The sequence below is a fragment of the Hesperophylax consimilis genome, unplaced genomic scaffold, assembly GCF_061612785.1.
Source record: "Hesperophylax consimilis isolate HC1 unplaced genomic scaffold, BYU_Hcon_1.0 scaffold_51, whole genome shotgun sequence".
NCBI lineage: Eukaryota > Metazoa > Arthropoda > Insecta > Trichoptera > Limnephilidae > Hesperophylax > Hesperophylax consimilis.
Genome location: NW_028301281.1, coordinates 250,524 through 271,940, shown reverse-complemented (window position 1 = coordinate 271,940; position 21,417 = coordinate 250,524). Strand labels below are relative to the sequence as shown.

Sequence of the window (21,417 nt, the reverse complement as noted above, 5' to 3'; positions counted from 1 at the left end):
TTTCCATAGTTATGACAGTAGTTTTTCCATAGTTATTCCAAAAAAGTGAAATATAAAAAAATAAATATTAACAGGATTGTAGCCAGTTCCATATGTGTTTTTTGTATTCTGTAAGATTAGATGTTTTATATTGTGTTGGAAGTGAATTGAATAGTTTTATAGCCTGGAATCTGTAGTGTTTTTGTCCAAAGGATGTGTTGGTTTTTGGTATTAGTAGTTGGTGTGCATGTCTTGTTCTGGTATTGCGAGAAGTTTGTGAAGTTTTAAATGTGTTTAGGTTCTTGTAAAGGAAAGTAAGTATTTGTTTTGAATATAGTTTTTGAATCTTCAACACTGGGAATTGTTTAAATATGGTTGAAGTGGGTGTTAGTATTGGTACTTTAAGTATTACTTTTATTAAGGTTTTCTGAGCTTTATATAGTGTGTTAATGTATTTTTTACTGGCATAGCCCCAGGCAATAATGCCGTATTCCATTATAGATTGTGCTATTGCGAGGTATATATTCTTAATATCAAATATGTTTAGTATATTTCTCACGTTTTTGAAAAAGTAAATCAACTTATTTATCTTTCCTTTAACCGATTCAATATGTCTGTCCCATTTTAAATATCGGTCGAAGTATATACCAAGATATTTGATATTTTCGGTTTGTGTGATTGCAGGACAATTGCACGGGGTGCTCGCTGAGTGACAGGAATGTATTTTAAGGTAGATGTTTTTGGCGGGTTGGCCTCTCGAGTTTATGCTAAAGGTTATGAATTTAGTCTTATCTATATTTAAAGTTAATAAGTTAGAGTCAAGCCATTTTTTTGTAATATTTAGGCCAACTTCAGCTTTTGTGATTAGTGTGTTCCAGTCAGTGGCCTTAAAAAGTAACACAGTGTCATCAGCAAAGCTTATAATTTCCCCGTCTGTTTGGAGGTGACATAGATCGTTAATATAAATAAGAAATAGGATTGGGCCAAGTATGCTGCCTTGTGGTACTCCGTAGGATACTTGTTCCTTGTCACTACATGTGTTTTCTATTGAAGTATATTGGGTGCGATTTTCCATGTAGCTTTCAATTAATTTGAGTTCTGTTCCCGTGATTCCGAAATATTTAAGTTTATTTAGCAGGTTTTGGTGGTGAATTGTGTCAAACGCTTTTGCCAGGTCTAGGAATATTCCAAGGCATTTTTTACCCTGATCTATATTTGTTTTGAGGAAGTCTGTTACTGAGGCTATGGCATGTGAGGTACTCATATTTTCCCTGAATCCAAATTGATTTGGTGATAGTATGTTGTTTTTGTTAAGAAAAATTAAAAGGTGGTTTTTGATATGTTTCTCGAGAATTTTTGAAAGCGTGTTTAGAATTGTGATTGGTCTGTAATTATTAATTTCTTCCTTGTTTCCTTTTTTATGGATTGGAATTACTTTGCCCGTTTTCAAAATAGTTGGGAACACTCCTTCTTTAATGGACCGATTTATAAGTATAGTAAGTGGGATAAGAAGTGCTGACTTTATTATTTTTAGTGTCATCGGTGATATTTTGTCGCTACCCTGAGAGTTTGTGTTTTTTAGTTCGTTTATAAGTTTTAGTGTTTGTATTTGGGTAATGTATGGTATTTTAAAGGAAGAAACACTAGTGTGTGTATAGTGGTTTGAGAATTCTGGGATATCGTCATTTGTAGTGATTCTGTTTGCTAATACCTTGCCGACGTTAGCGAAATAGTTATTCACAAAATTACATACTTTTAGTGGTTGTTCTGATGTCTTAATAATCTCGTTATCTATTTTAATCTCGGTTATGGAATCGCTTTTCTTTGAAGATGTGTGGGATATTTCTTTTAGGATTTGCCAAATTTTTTGGGGTCCTTGTTGCATTTATCTAATTTATTTTTATAATATATTTCTTTCGATATACGTGCAAGTCGTGTGCATAAGTTTCGATATCGTTTATAGAAATTTATGAGATAGATGTCATATGGGTTAGATTTGCATTGTTTGTGGAGTTTGTCTCTTTTACTGAAACTTGTTATGAGTCCTTTTGATATCCACGGTTTTAGAAGTTTATGTTTAGTTGGAGAACTTTTTTCGGACGTGATGGTATTTTTTTTAAATTCGTCTTGAATACATTCTATAAAAAGTGACCATGCTTCATTAATTTTATTATTTTCTACGAGTTCTTCCCATTTTTTATTAAGTAGTATGTCATTTAGTTTTAAAATATCAGTTGTATTGTGGGTTTTTGTGGTTTTGGAGTGTATTTCTTGTGAATTGTTTGTAGTGTTTATTTTCAGGATAAGTGTATAGTGGTCTGTAATTGTCGAGTGATGGATTGAGGATTTGTATGATCTTTTTGTTTTTAACATAATGTGGTCAATACAAGTTTGTGTGGGTAATAGGTTATTTTGTTTAAAGTTGACTCTTGTGGGTTCATTTATGGTGCTAAAGAGTCCATGGAATAACAAAAGGTTTAAGTAATCGTCACTTTGTGGATGTTTTTTATTTTCTAAAATGTTTATATTCATATCTCCTATTAAGCAGATATTTTTTTGTTTTTTCATTTTGATAAGTTGACTGTCTAGGGACCTCAGAAAGGGAAATATGTTTTTTATAGAAGGTGATCGATACATAGCTAAAATACATATGTCATTATTTATGATTATTTCAAAGCCGTTTGCGTCTGTGATATCTACTTCCGTTAAAGTTGAATGTAGATGTTTTTTGCAGTAAATTACAATACCGTCATTTTGATTTTTAATATTTTTGGAGTAAGTGACCGTATAATTAGGTAATTGTATTGGTGTGAAGATTTTATCTAGCCAACATTCTGTGAGAATTATCACGTCAAATTCTGTCTCCAATTGTTGAAGTACGACAGTGAAATTGTCAAAATTTTTTGAGATACTGCGTATGTTTTGGTGTAATATTTTTAATTGTTTAGCCATGGTAAGATTAAAATTATCGGATGGATGTGTACGATTTTGGGATAGTAAATTCAGATCATCTTTATTATATCATCGGAGTGTTTAATATAAATTATTTTATCTTTTTCGGCTTTCCGCGCCATAACCTTTCCATCTTTGGTCCATACAAATGCATATCCCTTTGTGATGGCTTGTTGTTTTGTTTTCCATAGTAGTTCCTTTAGATATGGTGACAGGATTTCACTGATGTAGATTTTTGAGTTTAGTCCTGGGGATGTTTTGTATTTGACTTCTCTTTTCTTAGAGAGCAAAAGCTCACGTAATTTAGGATTATTGAATCTAATTTTGATTTTCGGATGGTCCCTTTGTTTTGTTGACGTTGACGCTGCAGACAGTCCCCCTGGTTGAGCCTTGGCAGTAGTTGGATGTAGTCTGACGGCCTGTAGAATGTCTTCCGGAAGGATCTGAATGTCCGCTGTTTCGGCTATTGACCTTACTATTTCAAATATAGATTCATCCGCTTTAAGAGGTACTCCGGATATTTCTAACGAGTCAGCCAGCATTCTATGGTCGCTTTCGGCAGCCCTTATTTCCAGATTGATACTAGTGTTTTTCTTTCATCGTACATTGCTTACTTGTACTTGTAGCTTTAATCAATTAAGCCTTTCTCCTCCCCCAGGATGATCTGAATTGAGGACACATTTAAACTGTGTACATTTAAATTCAAATCATAATTCCTCAGTGTTGGATGACAAATTCAGTAGTCAGCCGCGTGCCTAGATTCGAGCGCCAAGCTTGGTGCTCTGTTATTCTAGATCTTACATTTACACACTCAAGTTACTATACCACCGTCTAGCTTCATCGAGCTAACCATTTTACCACCAAGGTTCATTATTGTTATTTTATGACATTTCGGTGTATTCTAGCAACTGTTCTTTTTCATTCTGTTCTTTTCGTTCTCCCCCGATTTTTGTTTGAATAAGCTTACAAAGAGGAGTCTTCTAGCAAGCGTAAAAACATGACCCCTTGCTGGTTTCTGGAAGTCGGACGTAAATCGAACTCTTTTGGTAACTCTTATCGTCTTTCAAGCAAGGTGTTTTTCGCACAGTAGTTTGTAGGTTACTCGTGTAATAAACTTGTGTTATATTACTTGTATGTTTAGAAATTGCGTATAAATAGTTCAGATGAACATGCAATAAAGGTGAGGTGATGTTAGATGCTGGCTGTAGAGCGTTAGAGCCTTTAGAAAAGAAATGCAAGGAATTGATAACAATCTCGTTCAATGATTTGACCTTTGACCGTGATTTTGATTTGTAAAAGAATAAACAAAATGATACAAAGGCAATTTTGACGTATTTAACTGAAGATAAAATTTGACACAGACGTGAAATTTAAAGTAAAAGAGTCCATAGATGGAAATGAAACAAAATTAATTTTAATATGAATTATGTTAAATATTGCAAATAGTATGATACAACACTCAACCACCTTAAATAACAGAAACATGGAAATTTTACGAAAGATCGATAGCGGTGGTTGTTTTTACGAAAAACCTGTTTTAATTTTGAACATTTTTGTATTGGTGAAGTATTTTTTATTTTTTTTATTGTATTTTTTTTATTTATTTGTTTGTTACAAAAATATTACAGCATAGATTTTGACTGTCCAACTAGGAAGGTCTTCTGTTCTAGGACAGTCAAATTGACAGTGAATATACTTAATGGTGAAATCGCCGATACAATTTATTTTGAGAGATTACAAGAGTGAAAGCGAGGATACATGTAACCTTTATATTACTATATTTTAATACATAATAAAATAAACAGTAAAATAATATGAAAATAATAGAAATAAATTTAAAATAAAAGAAAATAAAATTGCTTAGCAACGCTAGTTTAGGCATATACTTTGCATTTGCTCTCTGATTATTTTTTTGTAATATCAGATAGAAAAGAATTAGCTTTGATCCCAAAAAATATAAATATTTAAAGAAGAGTATATCAGATAACGCATTAAATAAACTGCAAGTAAGCCGTAGGATATTTAGGTAAATAAATAGGATTTAAAAAAAAAATATTTGAAGACCCCAGTAACCAAGGTAAACAACAATACTTGACATTCATTTGAAAAAAATAAAAATATATTTTAATGGTATATTTTTATGTTGATAACGTTTTTCTGGAAATAATATATCATAGATTCGTAATGTTGAAAGGTAGTTGAATTGGAAATTACAGATTTTTTATGTCGAAAGGAAGTTTGATTAGAATATTTAATTTGGTCACATTGAAAATTATTTATTGATTTGGTTACTGGAATGTAGTAGTAAAGATATAATCATCTCCAAGTTGTTTTGCAAAATGACAACAATGTCATTTGCAACCAACGTAGATGAACAGGGGATTATTATGTCATCTGTACAGATGAACATGGATAGTCTAAGACCCCAAAAAATAAAAGCAGGTATTCCTAGACAGCGTATGAAATGGACGAACAATGTCAATATGTTCATTGTTCGTTCATATTTTTATGTAACCAAAGTAGAAACAGATATGTTGTTATACAGGAAAAAATTACATTTACTTTTCTCACAAAATTATCCGATTGCCCAAGTAAGCGAACAAAGATTAGGAGACCAAAAGCGAGCTATTTTCAAAAATAATTTAATTTCTGTAGTCACATTAGAACAGATTAAAAGAGAAGTAGCAGATAGATTGCAAAGGGGAAATAATTTAGAACAAATTAACACAATAATAATAATAATAATAATAAAAACGTTTATTTGACAATAATTTTTTACATGTTTGCATATAGTTTGTACACATACATTTAGATGATTATATTGTCAAAAGGGCAACTGCTCAGCTGTACATTCCGGATTTCTCCGGGAATGTAGCTGGTTTTCAGCAGTGCCTTTAATATAATGTGTTATAAATCGATAAATACAAATTTCTTTAAAATAAAATAAAATATAAATTCAGGATTAAATTTACATAAAATACATAGATAAAAGTAAAAAAAAATAATAATCACAAGTAGGTGTCCCTTTCATTTTAAATTCAATCAATTATGATGTTGTGCGGTTGACTGTGCTGTCAGCAACCATTCGCTGCAGAGCTTCTTAAAGCACTGCAACGATGTTGTTGTTCGAATAGGCAGTGGTATTTTATTCCAGAGTTTTGACGATGAGTAGCTAAAACTACCCTCAAAAACAGCAGTTTTATGTTTGGGGAGAACAAGTAAATGGTCTCTTTGGCGTGTACTATGTGCATGTGAGTCACGGGACCACTGCAGTCTGTCAAACAGATAGGAAGGAACCTTTGAATTCATCAAGTTGAACAGTTGACACATTTGATGTAACTTCCTTCTGTTCGACATATTCAGTATTCGATGCCGATAGAGGTAAGGCGAGATATGCTCGCGTCTCGGGACATTATAGCAATATCGGACACATGCATTTTGGACTCGTTGTACTTGTTTTTGGGTTTTTTTCAATAAAGATGGACCGTAAACTGAGTCTCCATAGTCCAATATTGAGAGAACAAGACTATCAGTAATAATCTTGCGTAGTTTCACTGATATGTTATCTCTTATATTGTACAATAGACGAAGCCTCGAGTAGCACCACTGTGACCTGTTTTTAACATGTTCATCATACCTCAATCTACCGTCCACCATTATTCCAAGGTTGCGCGCAGCATCAACAAAGGGAACGGTGGTTTCATGTATTTTTACAACATGTCCTCCATTTTTTACGCATGATATTTTTTGCTTAGTTCCCATTAATAAAGCAACAGTTTTTTGAGGATTGAGAAGTAACGCGTGCTCCTTTGCCCAACTGCAAACTCTACGTAGGTCACCATTTACCATATCCACTGCCACATGAGTTTTACTTACGTCAAACGATAAATATAGTTGTGTGTCATCAGCATACATGTGCGAACCACAGTGTTCAATAGATTGCATCATGTCAGCGGTATATATAGCAAAAAGCAATGGCCCTAGTATCGATCCCTGGGGTACCCCTCTTGTTATTATAATGTCAGATGAATATTTTAGAGTCCCATTACTATCCTTGCAAACTGTGCGCTGAGTTCTATCTTTGAAGTAATTTTGAAACCATTTTATTGCTTCATCGTCAAAACCAAAGTAACGCAACTTTGCAATAAGTAATGGAATGCTCAGTAAGTCAAATGCCTTAGAGAAGTCCAGCAGAACTAGTATCGAGGCTTTGCCTGCATCAGTGGAGGCAAGAATATCATCTGTAATACATTGCAGAGCTGTTGTAGTGCTGTGGCCTTTACGAAACCCCGATTGATGACGAGGTATAATCCCGCATGTTTCAGCGTAGACTACTGTTTGCTCAAACACAACTTTTTCGAGTACCTTGGATAATGCTGGTAATATGCTAATCGGTCTGAGATCACTAATACTTGAAATTGGTTTCTTTTTCGGAATTGGTGTGACTAAACCATTTTTCCACAGTGCTGGAACTATACCTGTCCGTAATGATTGGTTAATAATGGTTGTTATAGTGCTGAGTGCATACGGAAGTATGAGTTTAATCATTGAGATACTTATTTTATCGCAACCGATAGCGTTTGATTTGATAGTATGAATGTGTTTTGATATTGTAGTTTCATCAACTATTTCAAGTGAAAATGATTTTGCTATAGAGTGATTTTGTGTATTATAATGGTTGACTAAAATTGGACTATGTTCTAGATTTTGACTGTGATTAATAAAATGATTATTTATGGCTTCTGGGTCATTTAAATGTGTTGGTATATCTCCGACTTTGTCTTTAACATGAAGGCAATTTTCTAAAGATTTCCAGAGTTTTTTGAGTCATGTACATTATTATTGATGTTATATTCAAAAAATGCTTTTTTTTCAAGTAATAATACAAGTAATAATGTCATATCAGATGCATTGAATGTAGATAGTTTGGATAATATTCTAGTCGAAATGTCCAATGATATTACAGTAGATTCAAATAACTTAGCCGTTATTTATAATCTTAGGGAAATCAACATTGCAAATTTAAACTTTGTTGATGAAAATGTAGTAGAATAAGCTAACTTACTTCATAATAATATAAACAGATATATAGATGTAGAGCCAACAGTTAGACCAAAATTACCGAAATCGCATACGTCAAAGAAATTATCTAAATTAATTTTTGAGTTAAATAACATAATTTTACCAAAAATCATATTTGACGAAATTAGTTTTTTAGATCTTCATACAATAGTATACGCTAGTGCGATTACTGTTTGTAATAAGTTAGGAATTAAATTATCATCCTCTGACGATAGATCATATAGTTATAGTAAACCAGAATGGCAGATCAGATTAGAAATGATGTAGTATTTTTAAGAAGTAACATAGCTAGATTAATAGAATATAAAAATGGAAATAGAAGTAGGAAAATTTTGAGACATGTATATGAAATTGGTAGAAAATTTGGTTATAACATTGATAGTCATAATAATGAAAATATAATCAATGATTTATTGGATTTATTAAAACAAAAATTAGGCGTAAAAGCTAGTAAATTAAAAAGATATAATTATACGTATAATAAAAAAAATAATAATAGATTATTCCAGAAAATTGAAAAAAATATTTTATTCCAAACTTAAACAAAATATTATTTCGAATAATAATATTCCGTTGCCATCTGAATCAGATATGCGCGATTTTTGGAGTAAAGATATAAAACATAACGAGTCAACTCCATGGATAGAAAATGAAGAACTCAATTTTTCAGGTATTGAACAAATGAGTTTTTCTAATATATCGGTTGAATTGTTAAATAAAATTATTAAAAATACTCATAATTGGAAAGCCACGGGTTGCGATTGGATACATAATTTTTGGTACAAATGTCTGACTACTTTACATCCTTTTTTGGCAAAAAATCTTTCAAAATTTGTCAGTCAACCTCAAAATTTTCCAAATTTTCTAACTAAGGGTGTAGCAGTGCGTACTTCTGGACGGGCAGTTCCTACCCGATTAAGAGAAACATTGGTCAACATTCTACAATTGGCACTACTGTTTCGAGCTATGAGTGCGGAGAGCACTTCGTTGAGCTCAGTTGCTTGCTGGACTCGGTAGCTTACGGTGTGTTTGTGCAACGCTGGAACAATGAGGGTCTACTGTGCAAACTACGAAAGGTCTTTTTTACTTATAACTTTTTAACAATGTACTTATAATTCAAATAGGGATTACTCATTTTAACTTCTTGCGTAGTTATTTTATAACTCGCTGGCGCCCGCTCAGATATTCCTTACAAGATTTTAATACATGTTTTAAATTTATTAATGTCACATGTTCGTTAGTCAAAAATTTTATCAAGATGGCGTTAAATTCTCGTACATTCTTGACACGCCCTGAGATAAGTTGTTTGATAGAGTCTCATGTTTATTTTATTTGATTAATTATTTTAATTATTGTTTTAATAAATTAGCGTCTGTTGATATATTAAAATATTCTATTATTTAATCATCCTTATCAGTTCTCATCACTACCTACCTACATTGAGTTAGTGCGTGTGCGTAGATGACTAGATAATTGTATTCGGTAATTTACCAATTAATGTCACAATCGATAGACCCATCATTAATTTATACAATGAATCTCTTCATCACCCACCCATTGGCATTAAATGTTACAAGGGCATTACTTATATGTTACCCAAAAGCGAAAATATTAATAATCCTTCTCAGTACAGACCCATTACATGTTTACCGACAATATACAAAATTTTAACCTCTTGTTTAACAGATTTAATATAAAATATACTCATTTAGATGAAAAAAATATTTTATCTGAACAACAAAAAGGTTGTCGCAGAAAACATATGGGATGTAAAGAACAATTAGTTATCGATTCTGTAATTCTAAAACAGATTCAAACTCGAAAACGTAATTTACATACTTGCTATATAGACTACCAAAAGGCTTTCGATAGTGTCCCGCACTCGTGGCTGATCAAAGTATTAAATGTATATAAAATTAACCCCATTATTAATAGCTTTTTGGAAAATATGTCCTTTTGGAATACAAAATTACTTATCAATTTAAAAGGTCAGAAAATAGTAATACCGGGCATTTCAATTAAAAGAGGGATTTTTCAAGGAGTCTCATTGAGTCCTCTTTGGTTTTGCTTAGCATTGAATCCTATCAAAAATGTTAATTAAAAGCAAGTTTGGAATAAAAGTTAAGGGTAATACAAGGGAGAGTAGTACAATTTCGCATTTATTATATATGGATGATATATAATTATTTTCGAATTCTAAACAAAATTTAGAGAAAATGATCGAGGTAGTTAAAATCTTTTCAGATGATATCAAAATGACTTTTGGTTTAGATAAATATAGAACGATCCATATAGAGAAAGGCAAAATTTTAAATGGGGACGAGAGTATATTTAGAAATTTACAAATTACTAGTATGAAAAGGGATGAGGTTTATAAGTATTTAGGATACCCACAATCAAATAGATTAGACCAAACTAATATTAAAAATGATATTAGGATTAAATTTCAAACTAGGATCAGGAAAATTTTAAAATGTGTGATGTACTTGCCCTGGGATAAATTTTTATTATGTAGCATAGGCTTTATTTAAAACCTATAAAGTGAGATAAACATTACCATTTTGCAGCCAAATCGACGTTTCTTACCAAGTTCGTGTGTAATTCTTAGTTTAAATCTCCCGCCAATGTCACCTGCTAGTTCCTAATGCATCCTTCAGGCGGCGCCAGTAGTGGGGACGCCATCAATGATGCTATAATTTCATGTTTCATTAGCATTTATTTTGCGAAGGTCAAACACGTTTGGTTTGTTTACAAACATCAAATACCGTAAAATAACCTGTTTTTCAGTATTTGCGCAAAATTTACATTTTTTTTTCGAGGTTATTAACAGTGTGACTGTTCGAACTCCGTAAAATTGCGATTTATTAGAGTTTCGTGTGTTTTTGTTTGGTGTTTTTTTGTGGTTTCTTTGTGTTTTCTTGATTATGTCGGATTCCGAACGTTCCGAGAGCGGGGAAGCCGAATTTTCGAGGGCGGAAGTCATGAAGGTGATCCACACGGACACGCGGGGCAAGCGTTCGAGGGTCTGCGCGGAAGACAAAGCCAAGAGGCAGAGGGTTGGTGAATTAGCTCCCGCCGACCCTCGAATTGACCTGTTAACACAGCAGATGTCCCAGATGCAGGAAATGTTGCGTCTGCTGCTAGAGAAGCGTTCGGAGGCTCCCGTCCGTGGCGCCTTAGACGACGATGACGATGACGAGGACAGCATCTCCCTGGACACCCCTGCGTCGCTTCGGGAGGAATTGGCAGGAGATTTGGGAATGGGACTCATCCATCCGAATAAGCCGTCTCGCGACTTGGATCTCGGGGAGTGGACAACTGACCTAAAGCAGCCGAAGATACCATCGGCCGACCCAGGGAGGGTGAAAAAAGTGGAGCTCCTTCAGCATCTGGGGACGGCCAACTGGAACAATGTCCGCTACCTCGAGATCCAGAAGTCGTATGCCGCAACCCCTCTCTTCTCAATGTTGGCATTGAACCCTGAATTGAAGCGCCTAGCTCAGGAGGAATCGGCCAGTACGTTAACGGACTCCTTCTGCGGCTCCCTGACCAATGCTCTTTCCCTGCAGGCTGATCTCCTGAAGGCCTCCTTCCAGGAGCTGGTCAACTGGAGTGCGGAACCGGGCACGAAGCTGAGCACTTCCACTCTTTTCGAGAAGGTGCAGTCTCTCTTCGCCGCGGGGTCTGAGTCCCAGAAGGTGTCCAAAGACATCATGCAGATGGTCTGCGGAAAACGGGCTAGCCACATTGAGTATCGACGAGAGGGGGCATTGCGAGGCATCAGCGACGGATACGTCCGAGATGCCTTACGAAAGATTCCGCCCACATCGGAATATCTCTTTGACCCGAACCTCCTGTCGGCCCAGCTGGATAAGTTAGGGGGAGTGAAGAAGTGCCTCGCTCCTCAGCCTAGCACGTCGCGACCAGTTCCTCCCGTTAAACCTGCGACTGTGCAGAACTCGCAGCCCTTTCGTCCTAGAGTACAGCAGGGGAGAACCATCGCGAGAAGGGAGCACCCTGAGAGTCGAGGTCCAGAACCAGCCCGTAGGGCCGCTAAAGCTTTCCCTCCCCGAGGTAGGTTCCGGCCCAAGGAAAGAGCAGGGAAGCCAGACCGTAAGAGGTTTTAACAGCGGGCCCTCTTTTCAAGGAGGTCAGTTGCGCTCATTCGCCGGTAGGTGGAGGAACCTTGGTGCCCCTACTATCATCCTTAAGATGTTAGATGGCTACCGAATTCCATTTTCATCAAAACCTCCACTAAATAATAATATTGATTTATTTAACTCCCCTTTCGCCACTAAGACTTCTGTGGCAATGACAGAACAAATAGAAAAACTCAAAGCCCTTAAGGTTTTAGAGTCGGCACCTGCCACTCCCTCATTTATTTCTAACATGTTTCTGGTCCCCAAATCAGATGGCTCAAAGAGGCCGGTCTTTAACTTAAAGTATTTAAACAATTTTCTGACTGTCAGTAAATTTCGTCTGGTAAACGTTTATCGAGTTCCTACTTTTCTACAACCGAATGACTGGATGGTTAAAGTGGACCTCACACATGCTTACTTTCATGTACCTGTGAGTGAGCAGCATAGATGTTTCCTTAGACTTATCTATAGGAATGAACTCTTGCAGATGACATCCCTCCCCTTTGGCTTGGCCACCGCACCTAAGGCATTCGCAACCTTCACTAACTGGGTAGCGCAGGAACTGCGGAAGAGAGGGATGAGAATTCTAGTGTATCTGGATGATTTTTTATTAGTAAACCAATGCCTGCCTACTTTAAAACAGCAGTCTATTGAAATGGTGGAGTTTTTGCAAGGCTTGGGATGGCATATACAATTTGATAAGTCAATATTAGAACCATCACAACAAGTTCAATTTCTTGGTATCAGCTGGAATACTCTAACTAATGAAAAGTCTCTCCCTCAGAACAAGGTTTCAGCCCTATCTTATTTGTTAAAGGGTTTTATTCAGACGGGTAGGTGGTCACTAGAAAAGGGGCGCAGCCTCTTGGGCTCTTTAAACTTTGCTAGTTTTGCAGTTCCAAGAGGCAGGCTCAACAGCCGGTACATACAGAAAGGGTGCTTAGGACTCAGACACTACCACCCTTGGGAGTCATCACCAATTCCGGCAGCTACCGCTCGGGAATTGAGATGGTGGGTTCGATCGCTCACCCTGACGTCACCTATACATCTGCCGCTGTTTGAGCATTACTTGACAACCGATGCCTCTGATCAGGGTTGGGGTGCCCAGCTGGACGAAAAGCTTCTCAGCGGTGTGTGGGCTGATGACCAGCTGAATCTTCACTCCAATGTAAAGGAGATGCTCGCCGTGTTGGCTGCCTTGTCTCCTCACGCGCTTGAGCTATCTGGCTCGGGTCTTCTGATCCAGTCGGATAACAGGTCTGTCGTATCTTATCTCCGCAAGGAGGGTGGTACCAGGTCAACTCAACTCCTGAGCTGTACTCGACTAGTGCTAGATGTTTTGGATAAACACTGTGTCTCCATGACAGCACAATACTTACCCGGTCGTTTCAATGAAGTAGCGGACTGTCTATCTCGTCATCGTGCTGTACCCGAATGGCACTTGCTACCCTCTTTCACAGAGGTAGCATTCAGAAAATGGGGACGACCCGAGATAAACCTATTTGGCTCTAGGACAGCGCATGTGGTTCAAAGGTATGTTTCTCTTGATTTTCAGGACGACAAGGCAGACTACCACAATGCTTGGAGCAGGGACTGGGACTATCAGCTGGCTTGGATCTTCCCTCCCCCGTGCCTCATGCCGAGGGTTCTTTGCCACCTGAACAGGGCAAGGGGATTATACCTGGTAGTGGCTCCTCGTTGGGAAAGGGCATTTTGGAGAGCGGATCTGAAGTGTCGGGCCTTGGGTCCACCTCTTACGATTCACAATCTAGGAGAAGCACTGATAGACACCAGGACCAACAACCCCCCTCCTCAAGTAGAGTCCTTCACTCTGGAGATTTGGCTTTGTGGGGGTGGGACAAAAACCTAACAAGATGGTCAAGTCAGCAGAAGGAACTTCTTAGATCCGGGTGGAGATGTTCCACCCTTCGCACTTATGCTCCGGCATGGCGGAGGTGGCAGCGCTGGGCGTCAGAGAATCAGCTCGATGCCACGCGTCCCAAAGCTGAAGACTTAGCCAGGTTCCTAGCCGATCTACACATCAGAGAAAAGCTATCGCTGAGTACCATTTTAGTTCACAAGTCAGTGGTGTGTACCTTAGGCTCTCCCGAAGACAATAGAGAGCTGAGCTCCAATCCGATAGTGAAGAAGATATTAAAAGGGATATCTTTAGCTAGACTAAGGCCTTCGAAACCCCCCATTTGGGACCCGAGGGTTGTATCATCATGGCTGGAGAAGAATTTGCCTCAACATATTACTCTCTTTGAAGCATCAAGGAGAGCAGCCACCATCCTGCTTTTGGCATCAGGGCGCCGAGTCCACGATCTCACATTGCTCCATTGCACAGCTGAAAGATTGTCAGTGGACAGTGAAGGCATCTCCATTTGGCCAGTGTTTGGTGGCAAGACAGATTCGGCAGACTGGCAACAATCAGGGTGGAGACTGGCTCGCTCGGAGTCTAGGAACATAGACCCTGTCTATTGGACGGAAAAGGTCATAGAACTGTCAAAGGAACGGAGAGCGCAGGCGATACTACCTAGCCTATTTATTACAACTTGTGGGACAGTGAAAGCGGCCTCCAGGGCAGTAATTGCAGGTTGGATTAGGACAGTCCTCAGGGATGCTGGTGTAGAGGATCCACCTGGCAGCATCCGTTCAGCAGTGGCATCTCTGAACTGGCTGCAGAATTATAAGCTGGACGATATACTGTCACGTGGTAACTGGAGAAGTCCCAATACCTTTGCCAGGTTCTATAGAAAGGAAATTGCAGAATCGGCTGGCCGAGTCAACACCGACCCATCTGTTGCTGACCTTTTTCAACCTCTGTAACTGGTTAGCTGATTTCTGGAAATCTTGCCCCTATTTTCTTTTTAGCAAATAAATTTAAATATTATATTTGATTCACATTAGCATAATGTCACCAGGCGATAACAAACAATATCTCACTTTATAGGTTTTAAATAAAGCCTATGCTACATAATGAAAAAGTTTTACCTTACAATAAAACTTATATTATGTACTTAGCTTTATTTAAAACCTAGGCAAGGGCTGCCTGATGAGATCTAATGAAACATGAAATTATAGCATCATTGATGGCGTCCCCACTACTGGCGCCGCCTGAAGGATGCATTAGGAACTAGCAGGTGACATTGGCGGGAGATTTAAACTAAGAATTACACACGAACTTGGTAAGAAACGTCGATTTGGCTGCAAAATGGTAATGTTTATCTCACTTTATAGGTATTAAATAAAGCTAAGTACATAATATAAGTTTTATTCTAAGGTAAAACTTTTTCATTATTTATTTATTATGGTGGGAAAGAAATTTTCAGTTGATCTCACGACATAGGGGATTACCAGATGTTGGACAACTGATGAGAATTTTAGTCGAAATAGATTTCAGTCACAAAATCTCTATAAAATTGTATTTTTAGAAAAACCACGACTTTTTTGGACGCTAATTTCAGACTATTGTTCGAACTTTGGAAGCAGTTTTTCTAGGCTCTATGGGACCAAAAGCGCTGAAATTTTGGAATTGTGAAGAGAATTGTAGTCGAAATTGAATTTAGTCAGAAAATCTCTATACAGTTGCATTTTTAGAAAAACCACGACTTTTTTGGACGCTTATTTCAGACTATTGTTCGAACTTTGGAAGCACTTTTATCAGGCTCTATGGGACCAAACGGGCTCAAATTTTGTAATTGTGATGAGAATTGTAGTCCAAATAGAATTCGTTCATAAAGTCTCCATAAATTTTTATTTTTAGAAAAATCATAATTTTTAAGGACGCTATTTTCAGACTTGGGTTCGAACTTTGGAAACACTTTTATCAGGCTCTATGAGACCGAACGGGCTAAAATTTTGGAATGGTGATAAGAATTGTAGTCGAAATCGAATGCAGTCAGAAAATCTTTTTAAAGTTGAATTTTGAGAAAAATCATGACTTTTTTGGACGCTTATTTCAGACTTTTGTTCGAACTTTGGAAGCACTTTTATCAGGCTCTATGGGACCAAACGAGCTGAAATTTTGTAATTGTGATGAGAATTGTAGTCCAAATAGAATTCGTTCATAAAGTCTCCATAAATTTTTATTTTTAGAAAAATCATAATTTTTATGGACGCTATTTTCAGACTTGGGTTCGAACTTTGGAAACACTTTTATCAGGCTCTATGGGACCGAACGAGCTGAAATTTTGGTATTGTGATGAGAATTGTAGTCGAAATCGAATTCAGTTCTCCTTAAAGTTGTATTTTAAGAAATATGGACGCTAATTTCAGACTTGGGTTCGAACTTTGGAAGCACTTTTATCAGGCTCTATGGGACCAAACGGGCTGAAACTTTGTAATTGTGATGAGAATTTTAGTCGAAATCGAATTCAGTCCAAAAATGTCTATGAAATTGAATTTTTAGAAAAATCATGACTTTTTTGGTCGCTAATTTCAGAATATTGTTCGAACTTTGGAAGCAGTTTTTCGAGGCTCTATTGGACCAAACAAACTACGCCATATTATTATTTATTTCCATTGACATATTTTTTTTTTCATTGACATATTTTGATATAAAATTATTATTTATTTCCATTGACATATTTTGATATAAATGTTAAGAGTGGTTTTTTTTTTTTTTTTTATTAAAACACAAATAACATTGTTTACATCACTTTATTTCGATACAAAATCTCAACATGTTTCATGAACCAAGTTCACTTCATCAGGAGCACAAGTATACTAAAGTTATAATTAAAATTAGGTCTAGAAAGAAGAGGTAGAAGGAGCGGGGAGGGGTAAGAGTGGGGGAGGGTTATTCAAAGTAGGAATTAAAATGTCATTAGACGGGAAAGACCGGGTAATTGGGAAAATATTTAAAATGGGGTTTATAAAAATTTTTTGTTTATTAATAATATCTGCTTTCATATTCACGTGTTTTCTTATTTCTAGGATTTCAAAATTATTGATTTGAGATACCTTGTAACCAGAATGTAGTATTTTAAAACCTGAATTAATATCAAAAGTATGGTCGTTATTTAATAAATGATCCGCAAATTCTGATTCACAGTTTCCCTTTAAAGCCCTAAGATGTTCTTTAATTCTGATCTCAAAGTTTCTATTAGTTTTTCCTATATAAAAGGAATTACAATCATTACAGTTGAGTTTATAAACACCTGATTTTTTAGTTTGACTATCAATATCTTTATTATTAAGAATATATTTTTTTAATTTGTTATTCGTATAAAACGCCGGTTGAATAGTGAAGGGAATGTTTTTATTTATAATTTTGGAAGTATCATTATCTACAAATAGAATTCTACGCCATTGTTTGTTTGTATCTTTATAAATAGGATAAATATAAAGTTTAAAGAATTTATGTTTAATTTTTTTATTTAGTATTTTATCTATCAATTTATTAGGATAGCCGTTATTAGATGCTATTTGTTTTATGATATTTAATTCTGAGATATAATTAGGATCCGACAAAGGAATAGAAATTAATCTATTAAGCATAGAATGGAAAGCTGCGACTTTTTGAGAAAAGGGATGATTTGATGAATTATGAATGACAATATCAGTGTACGTATCTTTACGGAAAATATTAAAATCTATTTTATTACCTATTATTGTTAAATTTAAATCTAAGAAATTTAAACTCTTATCTATACCTATTTCTAATGTAAATTGAATATTTTTGTGTATTTTATTTAAAAAGTTTAAAAACATGTTCAATTGTCTTTCTGTTCCTAACCAAATGCAAAAAATGTCGTCCACATATCTCTTCCAACAATATAAATTTTTAAGTAACAAGGCACCGCTATTAAAAATCTTATTTTCTAAATTATTAATAAAAATGTCTGCAATCAAAGGACTCGTACTGTTCCCCATGGCCAAGCCATCCTTTTGTTTAAAAATTGTATTGTTAAATTGAAAATAATTTTGTTTAAAAATAACTTCGAAAAATAAAATGAGGTCATGGATAAGGTCTTTCTGTAAGTTAGATGAATTTAACAAATTATTGATGATGGTTTTACTTTCTTCTATTGGAATACTAGGGAATAAATTTACTACGTCAAAAGAAACCAACATAGCATGATTAGGAATTTCCAAATCCTTTAGATAATTAACTAATTCTAACGAATTTTTAACTGTGTATGTTGGTTGAAATATATTAGCATTATTAATTACAGTATTGATAGCTGACGCTAATTTAAAAGTTGGGGCATTACAATTAGAGACTACTGGCCTAATAGGTTTGTTCAGTTTATGTATTTTTAATAGGCTATAAAGTTTAGGAATTTTTGGGTTAATTAAAATCAAATTTTTGTTATTTTTCATGTTTACAAAGATATCACTTTTACAACGTTTAACCGCTTCTTTCACCATTTCCTGACACTTATTAATAGGGTTATTTAGAATTATTTCAAAATTGTCCCCTTGTAGAAAATCCATTGTCTTGTTAATATAGTCAACTTTATCCATGATGATAACACTGTTACCTTTATCTGCCTTCGTAACAACCAGATTTTTTTCCCTCACCATTTTAGAAATATTCTTAGCAATTTTTATGTCAGTATTAGAAATTATATTCTTTTCCCGATTAGGAACTGTTTTTTTGTTGTTAATGTTTTTTATCCCTTCAGCACATTTATAATGGAACGATTTGGGTTGATTTATTAATGCATTGTCCATATCCACTGCCAACAACTCTAATTCTTCTCTATTTTTAATATTAGAATTATAATGTAAGTTATGATTTAGTCCTTTATTTAATAATTTTAACTCTTCCTCCGCAAACTCATGATTAGACATGTTAATCACTCGATCATGGAATTTAAACTGTTTATTTTCAGTTGGTGACACTACCGCATTAACTTTTTTATTATTATCACACAATTTTTTAATTTTTTTGTCAAGAACAGTTTTCTTTTTGTATGCTTTGATACTAGCTATAGATCTAACTTGATCATCAAACAGGTCCCATTCCAATGGGTGTAAAGCACTAGCCAATTCCATATGTAAGAATTTAAGTTGAAGTTTAATAACATTCCGTTTTTTATAACCACTTTTTAAGTCCTCTTTTAACCAACATATTTTGGCTTTCTTAGCCGAATTTGAAGATGATTTAAATTTAAAGTTAACGTAATTTGGAATCACTTGTCGTTTTAAACACGTTTGCAAAAAATATATATTTAAACACATTAGTCTATATTTAATCAATAACTTTTTATACACTTTAGCCTTCATTGCCGTACTCGCAAATAATAATTTTTCGAAGAAAACTTCTTCTAACTGCTTTTCACTTTGTGATGGCATTATTTATTTTTTATTAAAACACAAATAACATTGTTTACATCACTTTATTTTACATCACTTAAATTCTTACATATGGAATTGGCTAGTGCTTTACACCCATTGGAATGGGACCTGTTTGATGATCAAGTTAGATCTATAGCTAGTATCAAAGCATACAAAAAGAAAACTGTTCTTGACAAAAAAATTAAAAAATTGTGTGATAATAATAAAAAAGTTAATGCGGTAGTGTCACCAACTGAAAATAAACAGTTTAAATTCCATGATCGAGTGATTAACATGTCTAATCATGAGTTTGCGGAGGAAGAGTTAAAATTATTAAATAAAGGACTAAATCATAACTTACATTATAATTCTAATATTAAAAATAGAGAAGAATTAGAGTTGTTGGCAGTGGATATGGACAATGCATTAATAAATCAACCCAAATCGTTCCATTATAAATGTGCTGAAGGGATAAAAAACATTAACAACAAAAAAACAGTTCCTAATCGGGAAAAGAATATAATTTCTAATACTGACATAAAAATTGCTAAGAATATTTCTAAAATGGTGAGGGAAAAAAATCTGGTTGTTACGAAGGCAGATAAAGGTAACAGTGTTATCATCATGGATAAAGTTGACTATATTAACAAGACAATGGATTTTCTACAAGGGGACAATTTTGAAATAATTCTAAATAACCCTATTAATAAGTGTCAGGAAATGGTGAAAGAAGCGGTTAAACGTTGTAAAAGTGATATCTTTGTAAACATGAAAAATAACAAAAATTTGATTTTAATTAACCCAAAAATTCCTAAACTTTATAGCCTATTAAAAATACATAAACTGAACAAACCTATTAGGCCAGTAGTCTCTAATTGTAATGCCCCAACTTTTAAATTAGCGTCAGCTATCAATACTGTAATTAATAATGCTAATATATTTCAACCAACATACACAGTTAAAAATTCGTTAGAATTAGTTAATTATCTAAAGGATTTGGAAATTCCTAATCATGCTATGTTGGTTTCTTTTGACGTAGTAAATTTATTCCCTAGTATTCCAATAGAAGAAAGTAAAACCATCATCAATAATTTGTTAAATTCATCTAACTTACAGAAAGACCTTATCCATGACCTCATTTTATTTTTCGAAGTTATTTTTAAACAAAATTATTTTCAATTTAACAATACAATTTTTAAACAAAAGGATGGCTTGGCCATGGGGAACAGTACGAGTCCTTTGATTGCAGACATTTTTATTAATAATTTAGAAAATAAGATTTTTAATAGCGGTGCCTTGTTACTTAAAAATTTATATTGTTGGAAGAGATATGTGGACGACATTTTTTGCATTTGGTTAGGAACAGAAAGACAATTGAACATGTTTTTAAACTTTTTAAATAAAATACACAAAAATATTCAATTTACATTAGAAATAGGTATAGATAAGAGTTTAAATTTCTTAGATTTAAATTTAACAATAATAGGTAATAAAATAGATTTTAATATTTTCCGTAAAGATACGTACACTGATATTGTCATTCATAATTCATCAAATCATCCCTTTTCTCAAAAAGTCGCAGCTTTCCATTCTATGCTTAATAGATTAATTTCTATTCCTTTGTCGGATCCTAATTATATCTCAGAATTAAATATCATAAAACAAATAGCATCTAATAACGGCTATCCTAATAAATTGATAGATAAAATACTAAATAAAAAAATTAAACATAAATTCTTTAAACTTTATATTTATCCTATTTATAAAGATACAAACAAACAATGGCGTAGAATTCTATTTGTAGATAATGATACTTCCAAAATTATAAATAAAAACATTCCCTTCACTATTCAACCGGCGTTTTATACGAATAACAAATTAAAAAAATATATTCTTAATAATAAAGATATTGATAGTCAAACTAAAAAATCAGGTGTTTATAAACTCAACTGTAATGATTGTAATTCCTTTTATATAG

The 21,417-nt window shown here is 34.6% G+C and overlaps 1 protein-coding gene across 1 annotated transcript; it reads left to right on the top strand.

Annotated features, from left to right (window-relative positions):
* Window positions 1–10,937: 10,937 nt before the first annotated feature.
* LOC149408835 (uncharacterized) lies at window positions 10,938–15,385 on the top strand. Its single transcript, XM_089650382.1, has 2 exons — window positions 10,938–12,087; window positions 13,708–15,385. The coding sequence occupies exons 1-2, from the start codon at window positions 10,938–10,940 to the stop codon at window positions 14,979–14,981; spliced, it is 2,424 nt and encodes an 807-aa protein (XP_089506508.1). The 3' UTR covers window positions 14,982–15,385.
* The last annotated feature ends 6,032 nt before the right edge of the window (window positions 15,386–21,417 follow it).